This window comes from Podarcis pityusensis (assembly GCF_964106645.2).
Source record: "Podarcis pityusensis genome assembly, chromosome: 1".
Lineage (NCBI taxonomy): Eukaryota > Metazoa > Chordata > Lepidosauria > Squamata > Lacertidae > Podarcis > Podarcis pityusensis.
Genome location: NC_138028.1, coordinates 127,506,288 through 127,523,388, shown reverse-complemented (window position 1 = coordinate 127,523,388; position 17,101 = coordinate 127,506,288). Strand labels below are relative to the sequence as shown.

Below are 17,101 nucleotides of genomic sequence, written 5' to 3'. Positions count from 1 at the left end.
ATTATCACTTTTGGTTGTTGCAGAGAATGTTCTCACAATTGAACCATTGATGATTATTTTGAGGTTTCGTTAGCAGGAGCAACTAAATCATTTGTTACGAATACATTACATATTGTAAAATGTAAAACCCCAAATACCTGGCATTTTGAAGACTCATTGTAAAAGTGTAGAATTCCAGATTTGCAAATCCTATATGTAGCACACTTTAAAAAAAAATTCCCTCACCCTCATTTTTAAAACACTTTAAAAAAACAACAGTCATGTTGAAGTTGGAAGGCAATTCCTGTCCAGATAGCCGGCTATTTTATGAGTTGTCTCCCTGAGATTAGATAAATATTTGAGAAACAAGGTATGGTTACAGGTTTAGGTCTATACAGTAGAATTTTGGGCAGTGATCCTTTGCCCAGTTTTTTATGTCTGATGATCTTAAACTTGCATAACTACATGCAGAATTGGACCTCTAGAGTTGCATGGCTATTACTGTATAATTCCCCCCCCCCCCTTAAGAAAATGCTCTGTTGATATGAGCTAATTTAGCCAATGGAATTTTATAGCAAATTACAAATGTTGTGGGTTTTTGCCTCCTGCTTGTCCTCTGTAGCAGAAACATGCTTTGCAGAAATGAAAACAATCTCCAGCTATCTTCAGGCATTTCTCAAAAGTAGCATCACTACAGTTTGTCTGGCTGGGCCAGTTCCCTTACCACACACCTGGTGTATATCACTTTAAAAATAAATTATGCCTCATTAAATTACAATTAAATGAAATCATGATCGTTTGTTTTTCTTGAAGGAAGATGCTTTGCATATTGAAAGCCTAATTTGTTGCAGGTGAGAAAAAGCTGAACAGATTATTTAGCATCACTTTATTCTTTTTTTTTTGTAATCCCGATTGTTGGTTAGTATTTGTATATACCATTTCAGAACTATATGAACATAAATGATAAGCGCTCTCATGATATTTTGTTTTACTGACTTCATTATCTATTTGCCATGGGTTATCAGCATAGTCTGTCAGTACAACCTATTTTCAACCTTGCAATGAAATAGATTTCATTTTTAAGACATTAATTTTGCATGGAAAAAATAGTCACATTCAACTATTTCCTAGTCTGAATCATCTTGGGGTTCTTCTGCACATCTTTCTTACTCTTGTAAATGTAACATGGGAAAGAGTTGAAAATAATAATAAAAACGGGAAAATGCTGAACTGCTTTCATGGTCTTCTGATTCCACTGGATCCTTTAGGGAAAGTGGGCCATCATAGGATCCAGCAGGTCATTTATAGTTCTGAGCAGCCCTGACCTTTCCTCCAAACACCCCATTTCAGGTGCTTATGCTGGCTAGCTCTGGAAGTAGCTCCCACTTGATTGAATTGTATGACAAGCCTCTACTGCCGCAGAGCCTTCCTCCATCAACAGCTCCTCTCCACTGGCATAGCCGATGGAGAGGGACTCACTGTTCATCCTATCACACACATATACAGCAAATTTTGGAGGTTTGGATTGCTCCCTAAGCAAACCAATACTAATAAATAATTAAGTTAAAAATTATTTGCCATTTTCTTAAATACGAATAAGGTGACCACTTATATAGCTCTGCCTCCCGAGACTAATAAAAATTGAAGGATTTCTGTTCTGACTCATTACCAGGACTGTTAACTAGGATATTACTCTTCATACCTGTGTCCTGGCCTCCAAAATGCTGTAGGCTACTTAGCCCTGTAAGTCCAGAAAAGATGGGTGGTGGTATCGTGTGCCATAACTCCGTAGGATGCTGTCCTAGCTTGAGAAACATAGAAAAGCATAGTAAAGAAGAGGCTGCACATATACTTTCTCTTTCCCTATTGGATTTAAAATATAAAAAAGGATACATAAGCAGTCATTGTTGAAAATATTGCCAGAGGGGAAGGTGTTGAGGATGGGAGTAGATTGCCCATGGCAGGGAGGATGAAGAATATTAGGAAAGCAGTGATTGGGTGTCTCTTGTCTGATCAATTATTTGCAAAGCTACTGTAGTTATTAACTAGGTATAGTGTGACTTTTTAGGAAGAAACTTCATAATTTTGTAGTAAACATAATCATCTGTTCTCCTAGGCAAAGACATAAAGCGTATGGTAGCACAAGTTTCAAAGCAATATTTGAAATTACTTAGTAATCAGTAATATTTATATCCCAATTATTGTCAGGATGCTGTCAGTGGCTTCCGGCTGGTTGCCGTCCTTTTTTATTTCAATCTTTACAGAGAGAGGCTATAGAACCCAGCCTCTTGGATAATGGCGTTGTCCCGAGTGAATCCCCACCCCCCCATCTCTCCCATTTCCTCATTCGTCATTCTCACTGTCTCCTCTACGGGTGCTGCTACGTGCCCTCTGCCTTTGAGCTCTTTGCTTTCCTACTTTTAGGGCTCGCCAGGTTCTGGGAGATGGAGGGTCTGGGGTGCTTTCTAATGACAATGTGTCAGCTGGGTGTTGTCCTGGCTCTCCCATGATTTCCCAGCTTTTCCTCTCATCTGCCTCTGAGATGCTACCTTCCTCAAACCCCTGTTGTAAATCTATACAGTGGTACCTCTGGTTACGAACCTAATTCGTTCCGGAGGTCCGTTTTTAACCTGAAACCATTCTTAACCTGAGGTACCACTTTAGTTAATGGGGCCTCCTACTGCCGATGTGCCACTGGTGCACGATTTCTGTTCTCATTCTGGGGCAAAGTTCTTAAACTGAGGTACTACTTCCAGGTTAGCGGATTCTGTAACCCGAAGTGTTTGTAACTCGAGGTGTTTGTAACCCAAGGTACCACTGTACTATCTTCTTCTTCCTCTTACCTGGAAGGGTCAGGATGGGGAGGAGGTCTCCACCATTCCTCCTCTGCCCAGTCCCTGACAATTGCTTAGGAACATCTTATGTCCTATGCCCTTGCTAGCTTTCTGCGGGCCTAACTACATGCTATACGAAGAACTGAACCTCTGGCTTCTTTCATGTAAAAGAAAAGCTTGATGTATTTGATGAATATGGACATTGCCATATCTTGGCTTTCTAAATGAGGCAGCAAGCAATTTTCAAATTATTAATTTCTAAGATGAAGTATCTTGAGAATTTCTCATATTTGCAGCATTTTCTCCCATTAGAAAGAATTGACAGGTTTGCAGTGAATGAACTGTAACATCCAAACTCTGCCAAACATTTTTCTTCATAAGTCTCCTGTGCTGTTTAAATGTCTGAACTAAATTTACCAAACTTGGCAGATTCCTGAAGATGAACAGGGCTGCCAAGTGTTTCCAGCCTGAAGCAGTAAGAGTGAGAGCACTAATAGTTCTTAAAATAGTTTCAGGAGGCACCTGGCTATAATGGTAGTTTTACACTGACCCACCTGCCTCTTTGGCACCTCGTTGTTCAGGTTGATCTTAAATATATGATAGAATCTGAACAGAAATGCTCCTAAATAAACCACAGTCCCAAGAGAACAAGGTTTGTTTCTACCAAACATTCCCTGTGCTTTAACATCTTATGAAGGGTCTCAGCATTGCAACCTGGCTGGTTACAATAAACACATTTTTAAAAAGACTTGGCCTTTTTTTAATTTTTTGAACCAGGGATTGCTATCAGAGATTCTGCGTAAAGAAGAAGACCCTAGAACAGCTTCCCAGTCCCTCCTGGTAAATCTGAGGGCAATGCAGAATTTCCTCAACCTGCCTGAGACAGAACGAGATCGTATATATCAGGATGAGAGAGAGAGGAGTATGAACCCCAATGTGAGCATGGTGTCTTCAGCTGCCAGCAGTCCAAGTTCCTCCAGAACCCCCCAGGTAAGGTGCAACCCTATTATAATTGCTTTCACAATTGTCCCGTTATCCAGAAACAGACGGGCAGGCATCATTTGAGATGACCTGTTAGGATTTTCCCATCTGGTATTCAGTCCACTTGAGTGCTTCTTGGAAGCTTGATTTTTTAGGGTTTGGAGTTGAGCTAACAGGGTCATGTTATCTTCTGGCAATACTTTGTAGATGAAACTAGTTAGTATTTAATGCTGCAAATATAAAGAATGAGAATTCAGTGAACTACATGAAAGAATTCAAATGCGGGGCAGGTTGTGCACATCAACTGTGATTGAAAGCATCACAACACTGATGTGCATGTGGAGGCCCATGGAAATGAGGGTAACTCCAGTTTCTTCAGCGATAGAAAATGCTCCTCATACACATCTCCCCTGTATGCTTGAAGAGAACTAGGCAGTCACTGCATCCTCTGAACCGTATTGTAGCCTGTGAGCATCATAGCTTTTCCATTAAGTGTCTATGATTTTACTCCATGATTGCCATACTGATTGGAATGTCATCCAGTTCTTCTTCTAACTAATGACAAGCCAGGATTTAAGCAGTCAGCAGAGGCCCTTTTTTGAGTTATAATGAAGGATTTGTTGAGGTGACTGCAACCAGCTGGTAGCAAAATGCATTTAGAAAATACAGCTCATCCAGAACACAACAGCTAGATCGTTTACTGTGATTTGCCACAGCATTTGAGAGCTTTCACTGGACTTTAGTTGTTTTCTGGGCATAATTCAAAGTGAAGATGCTTTAATACCCTAAATGGTCCGCGTCCAGGGTTCCTAAAGGACTCTGTACCCCTGGTGGCACTTAACTTTGGGGGCCGCATGCTAGAGCCAAAAGTGGTGCGCAAGTCTAGGTACCCCAGAGCCTGGTGCACTGCTCCCCAAAGCAGAGGGTGGCTGAGAAGGACACAAGTGGCATGTGCTGGCCCTAGTTCCAGTGAATTTTATCTGCATCAGGGAAATAGATTCCATCAATATGCTTGTTGAAGGCAGCCCTTTTCCTGTGGCCTTGTTGGCCTAATCTCCATGCCACATTGTGACCTACCTCTCTGCTGGCTTCACAGCAAGAGGGAAGCATTTTGTTTCCAACAGTCCCTCTGCCAGAGAAAAATCGCCTCCCTCCTCATTTCACTGATGCCTTGAGATCCTCATAGTACCTAACAAGAACAAGTTTCACAACTTTCAGGATGGTTTACAATTAAAAGAATATATATATGTTCTCAGCGCCTCCCTGCCTCCCACAATCCATGCCGGAGCAAGAGACAGGTACCGAGACAAACTGTGTGTGAAGCCCATTCACCCCTGTCCCTGGGGGGAATTTGCAAGGATAATTACCCTCAATCATTGTCGTTTTTCCTTTGCCAACGATCTCCCGCTGTTGTGGGTGCTGCCTCCATTAAGGCAGAGCGGAACCGGAAGCCTAACTTCTGAGACCCTTCAATTCGTATTGTTATAATGAGGCTATTATTGGATTGTAATTGAAAACTTAATTTTTTTTATTATATATATGTGTGTGTGTGTGTGTGTGTGTGTGTATGCAAACTAGTATAATTGCTAAAAAAGCAGAGTGATTCTTTTTTAAAACAATCAGTTGTGTGTGTCATTGTAATTGTGAAAGGCCTGTGGCAATAAACAAAAAATATTTGCTTGTTGCTGGAAAGCTCTAGGATTAGTTCCCAGGCTGCCCTCCTTGGCAGAGCATGCCACAGAGAAGGTGCCACACCTGTATTAGTTCTTTCGCCTTAACTCTGAAAAAGGGGGTACCCTTGAAGGGTCCCAGAAGTTAATCTTAATATCTGAGAATATTCATGTGCGAATAAAGAGTCAATTGCATCCAAGGTAGCCAAGTGAAGGAGCTCCTTCTTCTGCATTATCTGGAGGAGTGTACTGTATATAGAAGATAGCTCACCCAGGAAAAACATAATTTGTCAGCACTAGTAGTATACCTTAACTGAAACAGGGGGAATTTCCTAAGTTATAAAGTGCTATAAAATGCACATGTGATTTCTACCCAAGACTTGTCACTTAGAAGGGACATATTGATGCTAGGAGACTGCCTTCAAAATCAGCCAAAATGGGTAGACAAGAGAAAATGTATTACAAATTAATGACAAATTTGTTCTGTGCCAAAGTTAATCCTATATAAAAAATGTTGTTTCCATAGATACCAATCTGTGATATGATTTTGCAGTGTGGTGGGTAATCTGAGAATGTATCAAGAAATACAGTAAATACCCCCATTGTATTCCCTGTTGTTTTAGTTGTTATCTTTAGTTTGTAGCTTTACATTGATAAACTATTATTTTGAGATGTGTCCTTAATATTACGTGGCCTGTGCCAAACTAATCCAGTAAAAGAGTCCAGGGGTATTGAACATGAAAAGGTTTAAATGCTGCTTTCTTTATTCTGTGGTAAATTTATTTAGTTAATGTCTATATTCTACACATTTATTTAGTTCTGTCATTTTTCTGTTTGAAGAAATGGCAACAAAACTTCCTGAAAACAGCATTTGAAAATTAACAATTATAAAAATACAAATCAAAAACTCATATAGAAACAAATGAAATAAAAAAGTTAAGTAGCAGCCCCACCAAACTCTTGTTTGCATACTGTGCCAGAATTTTTTCAAACACTAAGCTAAACCATGGCTTAGCACACACTAATGTGCAGATTCTCTCAGAGTGAAGATTGTGGCCACTGTGCTCTTTGCCCAGTCCTGCTGCTGCTATCCTACCCAGCACTGAGCCATGTTTGCTATCGTGTTGCAGCTGAATCTGTCCCCCAGACAAACCACATGCAACAAATGAAGAAGAAGACTAGGTTTACAGCTCATGTAATGTACCATATTTTTCGCTCTATAAGACGCACCAGACCACAAGACGCACCTAGTTTTTGGAGGAGGAAAACAAGAAAAAAATATTCTGAATCTCAGAAGCCAGAACAGCAAGAGGGATCGCTGCGCAGTGAAAGCAGCAATCCCTCTTGCTATTCTGGCTTCTGGGATAGCTGCGCAGCCTGCATTCGTTCCATAAGACGCACACACATTTCCCCTTACTTTTTAGGAGGGAAAAAGTGAGTCTTATAGAGCAAAAAATACGGTAATCCCAAACCAAACCATGGCCTAGCCCTGGGTAGCTGCAGTATTCACTCTGGGAACTCATTCAGGGCATGTGGAAACTGGGTCGCATTCTCTGTCAGAAAGAGAAATAAATAAAACATATTTGTATTGTCTGTTGAAAACTGAGCAGAGACCGGAAACCAGGCAGGCCTCTTTCAGGAGTTCATTCTATAATCTTGGTGTCACAACAAAGAAGATTTGATCCTTATACCCACCCACTTTACTGCCGATGGTGGAATTACAATTATACTTCCAAAATTGCATGCAACTCCAAACTGAAGGAACACATCTTGCATTTTTCTAGGCAATATAGGTCTACCTCTGTTGAGACCTTTCCCCTCTGCTTTGATCTTGCAGAGGAAGGAACTGCAGTTGCATACTTCACAAAAAGTCAGAACATTTCCCCCTCTCAGCTGCTCACTGCTGAGCAGCTGATAGGTGGAAGAAGACCCAGAGGGCTGGATAAAATCTGGCTGTGTTCTGCATGTGGGCTGAGGGGAACATCTCTGGGTTAAACATACTATTTATATTCAGTACCTCCCTAAATCAGGCTGTTTTAAGGTGCCAGCATGGGAGAAATGACATTACAGTCTTTTTCTATATACACGTTAGCTTAATTTAATGTTTCAGTTCCATAAAAAGCTTGCTAGATTGGTGTCCTAGATTGCTGCTGTGTGCAGATAACTGCTTTTAGATAGAATAGCCTGTGCAATACAGTCATACCTCGGGTTGCGAACGCTGCGGGTTGCGTGTTTTCGGGTTATGGACGCATCAAACCCGGAAGTACCAGAACGGTTTATGCACATGCGCAGAAGACCAAATCGCGTCACGTGCGTGGCAGACGCGGCGCTGTGGGTTGCAAACACGCCTCCCGCACGGATCATGTTTGCAACCCAAGATTCCACTATATAGGTTACTTGGCAGTTTCAGTGATGTATCTGACTTGTACTGCTGAAACTAGCAGCCAGTCTGAACAGGTTTTCATCTGGTTTCTGGTTTTGGGGTAATGACCTTTCCCCCTCCATTCCTAACTTCTTGTTCTCTGATGGCTTAGTAAGTGGAAGTGCCAATATTCTCTGTTTATTGTCCTTCATTTGTCCCAGAAGTTGATTGGAAGTCATTCAATTAAAAGGAGTGCACTGGAATATGCAGAACTGCAATATGAGTTTAGGAGACCAAGGGCAGCACACCACACATACTGTGAAGCCTGGTGTTATGAATTTTTGTTCATTCTCACTGATTTCCTAGGTGAAATTAGGTGACTATCTGGGCAGCATAATGATGGGAAACCATACATACTCAAATGACATACATATAGCTTTAATAAAGGATGAGAGAGACTTGAGGGAGTGCATTAAATTGAGTAATAATTTATTATTTAGAGACCTCTATGCATTTACTCATTTTTTCTGGAAGAATTGGCTCTTCCTCCAAGGTATGCAGTTTTATGGGGAGAAAAAGCAAAAGTCCAAATACTCATGTATGTATTATATTGTATTTTCCGGCTAGCCCCATCAAGTGACTGCCTGGGATTTAATTCTTCTGCTATATAACCTTTCAGTTTTTTGGTATATGTGCTTCTATGTGTGTTGAGAGCGAGCGAGCTCTGTGTGTGAAGAGAGGGGGGAAGGGAGGGAGAGGGAGAGAGGACTGTGAACGTCCTATAGGAATGCACTGCAATTATTTCCAATCACAATTAACCTGATTAGAATAATGGACAGGAAGTGTCCCTCTGTAGCTAATGCAGTTTGGCATCAGCTGACTGAAATCCTTTGATAATTTCTGCACAGATGGCTGGGCTGAAAGCAGCACTTTTTTAATTATTATTTTCATGGTCTCTCGGTAGGCCAAAACCTCGACACCGACAACAGACCTCCCCATTAAGGTGGACGGAGCCAACATCAACATCACAGCTGCCATTTATGACGAGATCCAACAGGAGATGAAAAGGGCCAAGGTGTCTCAGGCTCTGTTTGCCAAAGTGGCTGCCAATAAAAGTCAGGTGAGTAGAGGGTTCTTTTTGAAAGAGCAGAGAAAGCTTCAAGGTTGAAATTGGACCCATCCCTCCCCCCATCATTAAAGTATATCGGTTGCAGCATTAGTAACAACATCAATGATCCCTGGAGAATCCATTGCACTTTGTCTTTTTGCTCCTAAATAATTTCTTTCTGCCTCTTTAAAGTGAATGGCTAGCAAAGACAAATCAGATTATCTTCCTTTAACTGAAAAGTAAAAAAAAAAGAAACGGGACCATAAACTGCTTCCCTGTCCTCCACCTGGTGCAGTAAATCAAGAACCCCTGAAATTATAGTGTTGTACACATTTAACAGATTTGATTCCTTAACAGTTGTTTGATTCCTTAAACAATTGTCTTATGGGAAGCCAACAGAAAACCACAGATTGATTGATCACCTTGTAGTTTTAAAAAATGTGAAATGGAAGCATTATAAAATGCTGAAAGTAATTCTGTTACCATCATTCACAGAAATATTGAATTTATTCTAATGTGTTACATGGATTTGTATATGAGGAGGATCCAAATTTTTCTCATGCTCATTTTCTTCCTCCTCTTCTAAATCATCATGTCTCCTGTTGCACCACTTGTTTTCAGTGCAGCCTGTGGGCTAATGCTCACAGAAAAGGCAAGAGCCCAGGCACAATATGAAATACATAAAAGGAAAATGCCATGGAGCCCTCTTACACTGTTAAATGAATAAAAATCTCATGTACCACATGGCAAAATATAATGAGACTGGAGCTGTTAAACGAATAAAGCTGTTAAAAGCATAATGCCACTTGGCACAACTACTGTGCATTTAACGGTTTTCCACTGTGTAATAAATGACATATGTGGTAAAAGTGCAGTAAATATAAAAACTGCACACAATTGATTTTGCAAACGTGCCCTTCGTCCTTGCCTGCATACAAATACCAAATACCAAAGATATGTGTGCAGTGTGGCCAAGGCTGGATAGTCCTTAATCAGGACCCTTTTAGGACAAACTGAATTACCAGGCTCTTTCTGAGGTTTGGCTCCAAAATGCCTGAAAGCTTCCTGTCATTTTACACAGAAGAGTCTTGAAATAGAAAGACTGTGAGCCACCCAAAATAATTTGGGTGGCTCACTAGCTTCCGTCTGTGCCAATTCGAATGTAGAAATTCCAAAGGAGCCGGCCACCATCTACTCTCTAGAGCTAGAATGCATTAAACGTTCTTGCTGTGAGCATATAGAAACTCCAGATAGAAAAAAAAAGCAGGAAGGGTTTAAAATGTGTGAAAGTGACATTTGCTGTGGCTGTGCCCAATAATACTTCATGCATAAGCATTTTTGAGCATGTGCTCCTTTTGTTTCACAGGTCTAGTAGGTAGCACTGATTACTCTGTGATGCCTTAATATTAACTGTTATCCTGAAGGCACTTGGACTTTCTGTTTACAGTAGGTATAGGAAATTTGGTCAGCGCTGGTAACCACATCAAAATAATATATACTATGAGCTTGAAGTTGCTATTTAGTATAATTTGCATATCATGTGTACATTTTCATGAACATTTTCAAACCATACCTGGTTGCCATGGTGCCTTTATTGTACAACTTGAGTTCTGGGGAGGCTAAGACAGAGTTTGAGAACCAGTGGCACTTCCACTTTCTTATAGGGTCATCATCAGCATCCATGTGTTAGTATAAAGTTTGTAACAACCATATATGGGTGAGAGAAATACTAATCTCTGGAAAATTGATAAGATCCAACTTAACGCAGAAGCATGTCTAAAAGTACCTAGTAAGCCTCTAAATAAATTCCTACTGACAGCCAGAACTCATAAGTACATAAGAACAGTCCTGGCGGATCAGAATGTGGTCTATCACGTCCAGTATCCTATTTTCAAACATGAGCAGCTGGATGCCCTAAGGGCACCAATAGGACCAGTGACTAGTAGCAACTGTCATGGTAACACACTAACTATATGGCTAGTCACTCTACCCAATTTTCTCACCAAACCAATTCTTGAGCAAAGCAGTTTCAAAACAATAGCTCCATATGGTGCTTCTACAGAGTGCATGTAAGCACTCATTCCAGACCATCTGATTTTGAGGGCTACACATGTCCTGTTCCTTCCAGATTCCATAGAAGATAGGTACCAAAGCAAGTGTTCTCCACTGCATCACATTTTGATTTTTTTTCAGAGCTAAAGTCAGTATTTGTTCTGGTACTTATCCCAAGATAATCAAATAAAAGAAAAAGAATCACATAGAGCAGCAGTGGGGAATTGGTTCCGGCAGGCAGGCTAGGCGCTGTGGTCTAAACCACTGAGCTTCTTGGGCTTGCTGATCAGAAGGTTGGTGGTTCAAATCTATGTGATGGGGTGAGCTGCCGTTGCTTTGTCCCAGCTCCTGCCAACCTAGCAGTTTGAAAGCATACCAGTCTGAGCAGATAAATAGGTACCACTGCAGCAGGAAGGTAAATGGCGTTTCTGTGTGCTCTGGCACAGTGTCCCGTTGTGCCAGAAGCAGTTTAGTCATGCTGGCCACATGACCAGGAAAGCTGTCTGTGGACAAACGTCAGCTCCCTCAGCCTGAAGTGAGATGAGCGCTGCACCCCATAGATGCTTTCGACTGGACTTAACTTTCCAGGGGTCCTTTACCTTCCAGGGGCCCTTTACCTTTACCTTACCTAGGTATCTATCTTTCCCAACATCTGTGGGCATGGCTGCCCATCTGTCTGTCACATTATATCACATGACTTGTTCCTTCCCACATGTTTTGAAATTAAACTGTGTAGGATGTATGGTACTTTGAAGCCCAGATAATAAGCTGATGGTTTGGGCTTCACAGCACCACACAGGGTTCCATGAAAGCACTGGTGATCAGCTCTACATGTATTCAACTCTTTCTCATTTTTGCCAGACATGCAGGGGCATGTGCAAATGGGAGGCCATGAGATAGGACTGAAATGCACGTTCTGCTTTCTCTCTGGGTTATAACAGGATAACTACAAAGGTCTGCCACCGGATTGCGTGTGGCCACCATATGTTGCCTGGTGCAGAGCACATTGGGGGCTGATGCAAGGGGAGGAGGGGTCCAAGCGCGTGGCCGGAGGTGGATGCATAGCCTTCCCTTCTGGCCACGCATTTCCGGCAGGAAGCCAGGCACTCTCCTGGCCAATCAGGAGGTAAGACTTGGGCAGGTACTGGGACTGGCGCCTTCCTTTGAAGGGGTGCGGTGCCTGGTGCCTAGCCTCTTGTCCTGCATGGATCTGATTGTCACTGGATCATCTGCCCTCCTGCCCCTTTTATATTTGCATGTGTGCTTCAGCCTGATGGTGAGCAAGCTGAACTGTGTATGGGCATTGCTATGGATTACTCAGTTGCTGTATTTGGGGCCAAGGGGGAGTTTTACCTGCAGACAGATTGACCCGTCTACAGGTTTTTGCCTGCCTCATAGCAAACACCACAACTTGGGCATTTAAGGCAGTGGGTAGTGTCCTTTAAAACCAGGGTACCCCGTTAAAGTGGCAGAGCTGTCTGGGAGCCCAAACGGGGCCATAGCATCCCTTCCGTGAGGAGGCACTGGCAGGAAAGTCACATTTGACCCATGTCCAGGGGCAACCTTCATGCCAGGGTCCACCCATCTCGGGTTCAACCTGCAGGTGGTTTGGTTGAAGGTGGATGCTTATCCAGTGCCTTTTGCCACTGGCTTACATATGAAAACAATAAATTTGTGGCCTAATTTCACCCAGCCAATGGTCTCCTGTGCCTTGTTTCTACTGTCAATCTCCATTGGCACACAGTGTTCCATATGTGCCTGGGTCATGCAAATGGTTTGTTCCTTTCTAATTCAGGACATGGCTGGATTTTAGCTGCACTGTATGCATATTTCATGTACAGAAGATTTGAGGAGGATAAAGCAGGGAGGGTGAGCTACAGCTGACTTTCAAAAATTGTGCTATAGCCTCAGAGGATTTTCATAACTTGCCATACAGTGGTACCTCGGGTTACATACGCTTCAGGTTACAGACTCCGCTAACCCAGAAATAGTGCTTCAGGTTAAGAACTTTGCTTCAGGATGAGAACAGAAATCGTGCTCCAGCGGCCCGGCAGCGGCAGGAGGCCCCATTAGCTAAAGTGGTGTTTCAGGTTAAGAACAGTTTCAGGTTAAGTACGGACCTCTGGAACGAATTAAGTACTAACCCGAGGTACCACTGTATTTCAAAAACCTGGACACAACGGGTGTTGAGCTTTTTTTTCTTTTCTTTTTTTTTTGGCAAAATTTGCCAAAATCTACACTTCCGACACGGACTGCCATGCATCTGGATTTTCCTGAACATTTCAGCGATTTTTGCCTGGAAGCTTTTTAAGAGGGCCAAATACCAGCTATGTCTGGGAAATTCCAGATGTATGGCAACCCTACTCATTCATTTGTTGATAGTCTCATCAAGTGTGCAGTTCCTTCTCAATGTCAGCTACTGCTCTTGCCGTCAAAGAGTCTATCCACTAAATCACAGTGTGATGAAAACTTAAAACGGTCATTCTCTTATGATGATTCATATCATGTGGCTATGGCTGTCATCTACATCCTTAACTGGAACAAGATAAAGTAAAGAATTCAAGGAATAGTTTGGCAAAACTGGTGATTAAACTCCCACAAACATTACGGTAGAGAATGTTGCAGTTCAAAGGTAGTAGGAATAACAGAGCAAAGCCAGCTTGTCAAGGTTTCATTAAGCTTCATGGCAGAACTTGCCATTATAGCCAGTTTTCTAGCCATTCAGGTTTCTTCACTGGGTTATTTTAAATAATAATAAGCTTTATTTTAATCAAGATTATTTTAATCAAGAAAAGAACAAGTTCAGAAACCTGGCTCATTTTCTACTGCTGTAGATTCCCAATCACATGAAGAGAGTTAATCACTACTGAACATTTGTTTTAAAGACCTTTGCATGGGTACAATTAGAAAGTAATCTTTATGTGGTTAATAGCATGATTTTAGTCTCTTTAAAAACATACATCACACATTGCCTTTTTTGTCACAGATGCTGACATTTTCTGCACTGAAGATGTGGGTGAGGAAATATCCTTTTACATATCTTTGAGTAGAGATTTTTTTGAATCATTTTCACTAAAATCTCTTCATTTGCCTACTCACGTATTTGCTGGTATCCCTGCAAAATGTCAGTGCAGATACATTCAATTCCTTAAAAAAATAAGAATATGAAATGAACCAAGCTGCTGCTCAAGGCCAGTTAATTGACTTAGGTTACAATCCTAACTCCACTTATTTCTTTTAAAAATTATACCGTTTTTCACCATATAGGTCTCAAAGTGCCTTGTAACAATAAAATATACAATATGCAAAATTTAAAACATTAATTAAATCTCTAAAAATAACATCTCAATAATGTAAAATCTCATTTTTATTTTTATTTTTAAATGTAGAACCATCTGAAAAGCTTTCAGGGGGCAAAAGCCTCCTGACCAGGCCTTTGAAACTCAGTAGGAATGTTGCCTAACTTTTTGTGATAGGGAGTTCTATAGCAGGGGTTGGCAAGGTTTACCTTGCCTGGGGCGGTTCACTCCAGTGAAGATCCCTCTGTGGGCCAGATCGCGCGCACGTGCGCCTGCCATTTCCGGCATCTGCGCAGACGCGATTTTCGGCACCACAGAAGCGAGTCCCCATGCCGTGCTGGTTTAGCACAGCACGCTGTGGACTTGCCAAGCAGGTGGCTCAGTTTGGGGGCAGCTCGTGGGCCGCTTAAATGACCTCTGTGGGCCGCTTGTGGCTCATGGGCCTTAGGTTGCCGACCCCTGTTCTATAGCACAACTCCTTGTTGACATGAGTTGTGATTCTGGCCCATAGGGAACCACTATTATTGCTCCCCTGACAATCTCATTGATTGATTTGGCGTGTACAGGGTAAATTGGTTGTTAAGTTATTCTGGGCCCAAGTGATTCAGGGCTCTGTACACTAGTATAAGAACCTTAAACCTGGCTTGGTAGCAGACAGGAAGCCAGTGCAGGCCTTCTGACACTAGTGTCATGTGTTGGTGTTTGGTTGTTCTCTGGAAGTAGGCTCCATTAAATTTATTAGGAGTTATTTTTGAGTAGACATGGTTAGGGTTAAGACACTTTCTTCCATGCAGATGTCAGTGCTTGAGTGGTGGTAAGTATAATTTCAAGATAAATTACCCTGGGCAGCTTATTCCCTGCTTCCATTATGAACATTAATACATGGATAGAACATTGTCAGTGGTCTTAAAATCAATGCCCTTCAGCTTTCTAATAACACAGCAGTTACTGTAATAAAATCTAGCTTTCTTCTGCCAATAATTCTAGTCTCAATGTGTTTGAACATACAAAGTTCAAATCATTTCTGTATCTCTCTTGTGCTACTTACATTAATATGTGAAATATACCGTATTTTTTGCACCATAACACTCACTTTTTTCCTCCTAGAAAGTAAGGGGAAATGTCTGTGCGTGTTATGGAGCGAATGCCTGCGGGTGGTGGGGATCTGCTGCAGTCGTGAGCAGAGGATCCATGATTCCCCTTCCTTCCCTCCTCCGTGGTTACAAAGCATGGATCCACATGGATCCTCAGGATTTTTGCATTGGGCTACTCCAAACTCGCTGTCAGATCACATGTCTGTGGCCACAGCATGGACCACAAAAATCATATATCCCCTATTTCGTTTAGAATATTTTTTTTTCTTGTTTTCCTCCTCTAAAAACTATGTGCGTGTTATGGTCTGGTGCGTGTTATAGAGCGACAAATACGGTATATTTTATCTAGAGGCATTTGTGATTCATATGAGCATCCTGATCAATGCAGGTTTTACACCTGTCTTTCAAACACCTCCTCTGCCGTCTGCTCCACTTGGTCAAAATTTGGTGTGAAAAAGCTGTCAACCTAGCAGAGCACCTTTAGGATGCATGTACTGAACAGTGTCCTTGAACCACCCATCCTTTTTGTCTCAGTCTTTTTGGTGTCACTGGCAAAGTTTTGTGTTTTTTCTCTTTGATGCCTCCACAAATGCAGGAAGAGATACCTTTTATCGCTCCTCTTTCCTGAGTTCAGCAGAAAGACTTGGGTGGGGAGGTCTGTGTTAATGCTCACTGCACTACCTTTCCAAGCCCTGGGTACTGGATCAAAGCAGGCATGACTTGTAGTCCTCAGCAGCATTTGGAGCAAGGCCCTCACCTCACCAGCTTTTTGGCAACCCCTGTTTTGTGTTGTTGAAGACCCTTCTGGCTCACTGCACTTTAGCTGAAAGCAACGCACTGAGTTTCATCTACACCCACCAACCCACAAAAATTTACCTTCCTTGGCTGATGCTTCAGGGCATAGCAGTGTATCCTCACAACCAAACAAGCTTAAGGAAAAAAATATGGTACTTCTCACAAAGAAGTACCCACACAAGAAGAAGCAAAAGGAAACCTGTTCTTATTGTGCTTTTGCACCATGCATTTGATTCAAAAAGCAGGAAATTCCCATAAGCTAATATTGGGACTGTGAACTATCGAGAGTTGATGAGAGCTGTGTGGGTTTGTCTGGATAACAATGGCATTTCCAGGACACAGAAAATGAATGTCTGGATATGCCCTAATACATAATGAATAAACCTACAAGGCAAGTGTACCTGATCCTATTCTGTTCACATGGAATATTTTGTGGAGTTTCTGTATGTATGAATCCTTTTAACAACCGTTTTGATAGCTTTTTTTGGTTGACCGCTACTGCTGACCTAAATATGACAGAAGTAAAAAGGTCAGCTGGCTAAACAGGATCAATGATAAGTATGGGAATGAGCTTCATTTCTTTCTTCATCTACCTCCCTTTTCCTCTAGGGGGTTCCTTGTACATCATGCCTGAAATGCTTTTGTTAATTGAGCAGCCAAAAGTTTAGTTACCCTGCAGATTCTTTTGCTTTTTGCCCTGGGAAATACATTTGATTGGAGTTAGAGAAGTTTTAAAGTAGGACATCTATATGATACTTCCAAATTGCTAATGCTAATGCATCCACATTATTTAATACAGTTTAAGAGACTTGGTAGCATTCTTTATACAAATCTGTAGGATTGCATGCAAAACAGAATTACAAACTGAATTCCTTGCTTCCATCACTACAGCCTTTCTTTACTGTACAGTCATACCTTGGGATAAAT

The 17,101-nt window shown here is 41.7% G+C and overlaps 2 protein-coding genes across 3 annotated transcripts in view; both read left to right on the top strand.

Moving 5' to 3' along the window:
* FTCDNL1 (formiminotransferase cyclodeaminase N-terminal like) overlaps nt 1-17,101 on the top strand; it is a 454,166-nt gene that overhangs the window by 247,148 nt on the left and 189,917 nt on the right. The gene's annotated exons all lie outside the window — the stretch shown is intronic.
* SATB2 (SATB homeobox 2) overlaps nt 1-17,101 on the top strand; it is a 122,558-nt gene that overhangs the window by 76,180 nt on the left and 29,277 nt on the right. The window contains exons 8-9 of one of the 2 annotated variants that reach the window (XM_081016778.1): nt 3,591-3,803; nt 8,791-8,946. In XM_081016778.1, the coding sequence (XP_080872904.1) occupies nt 3,591-3,803; nt 8,791-8,946 (369 nt within the window). The remainder of the gene's footprint in view (nt 1-3,590; nt 3,804-8,790; nt 8,947-17,101) is intronic. The other variant, XM_081016779.1, reaches the window with a different exon arrangement.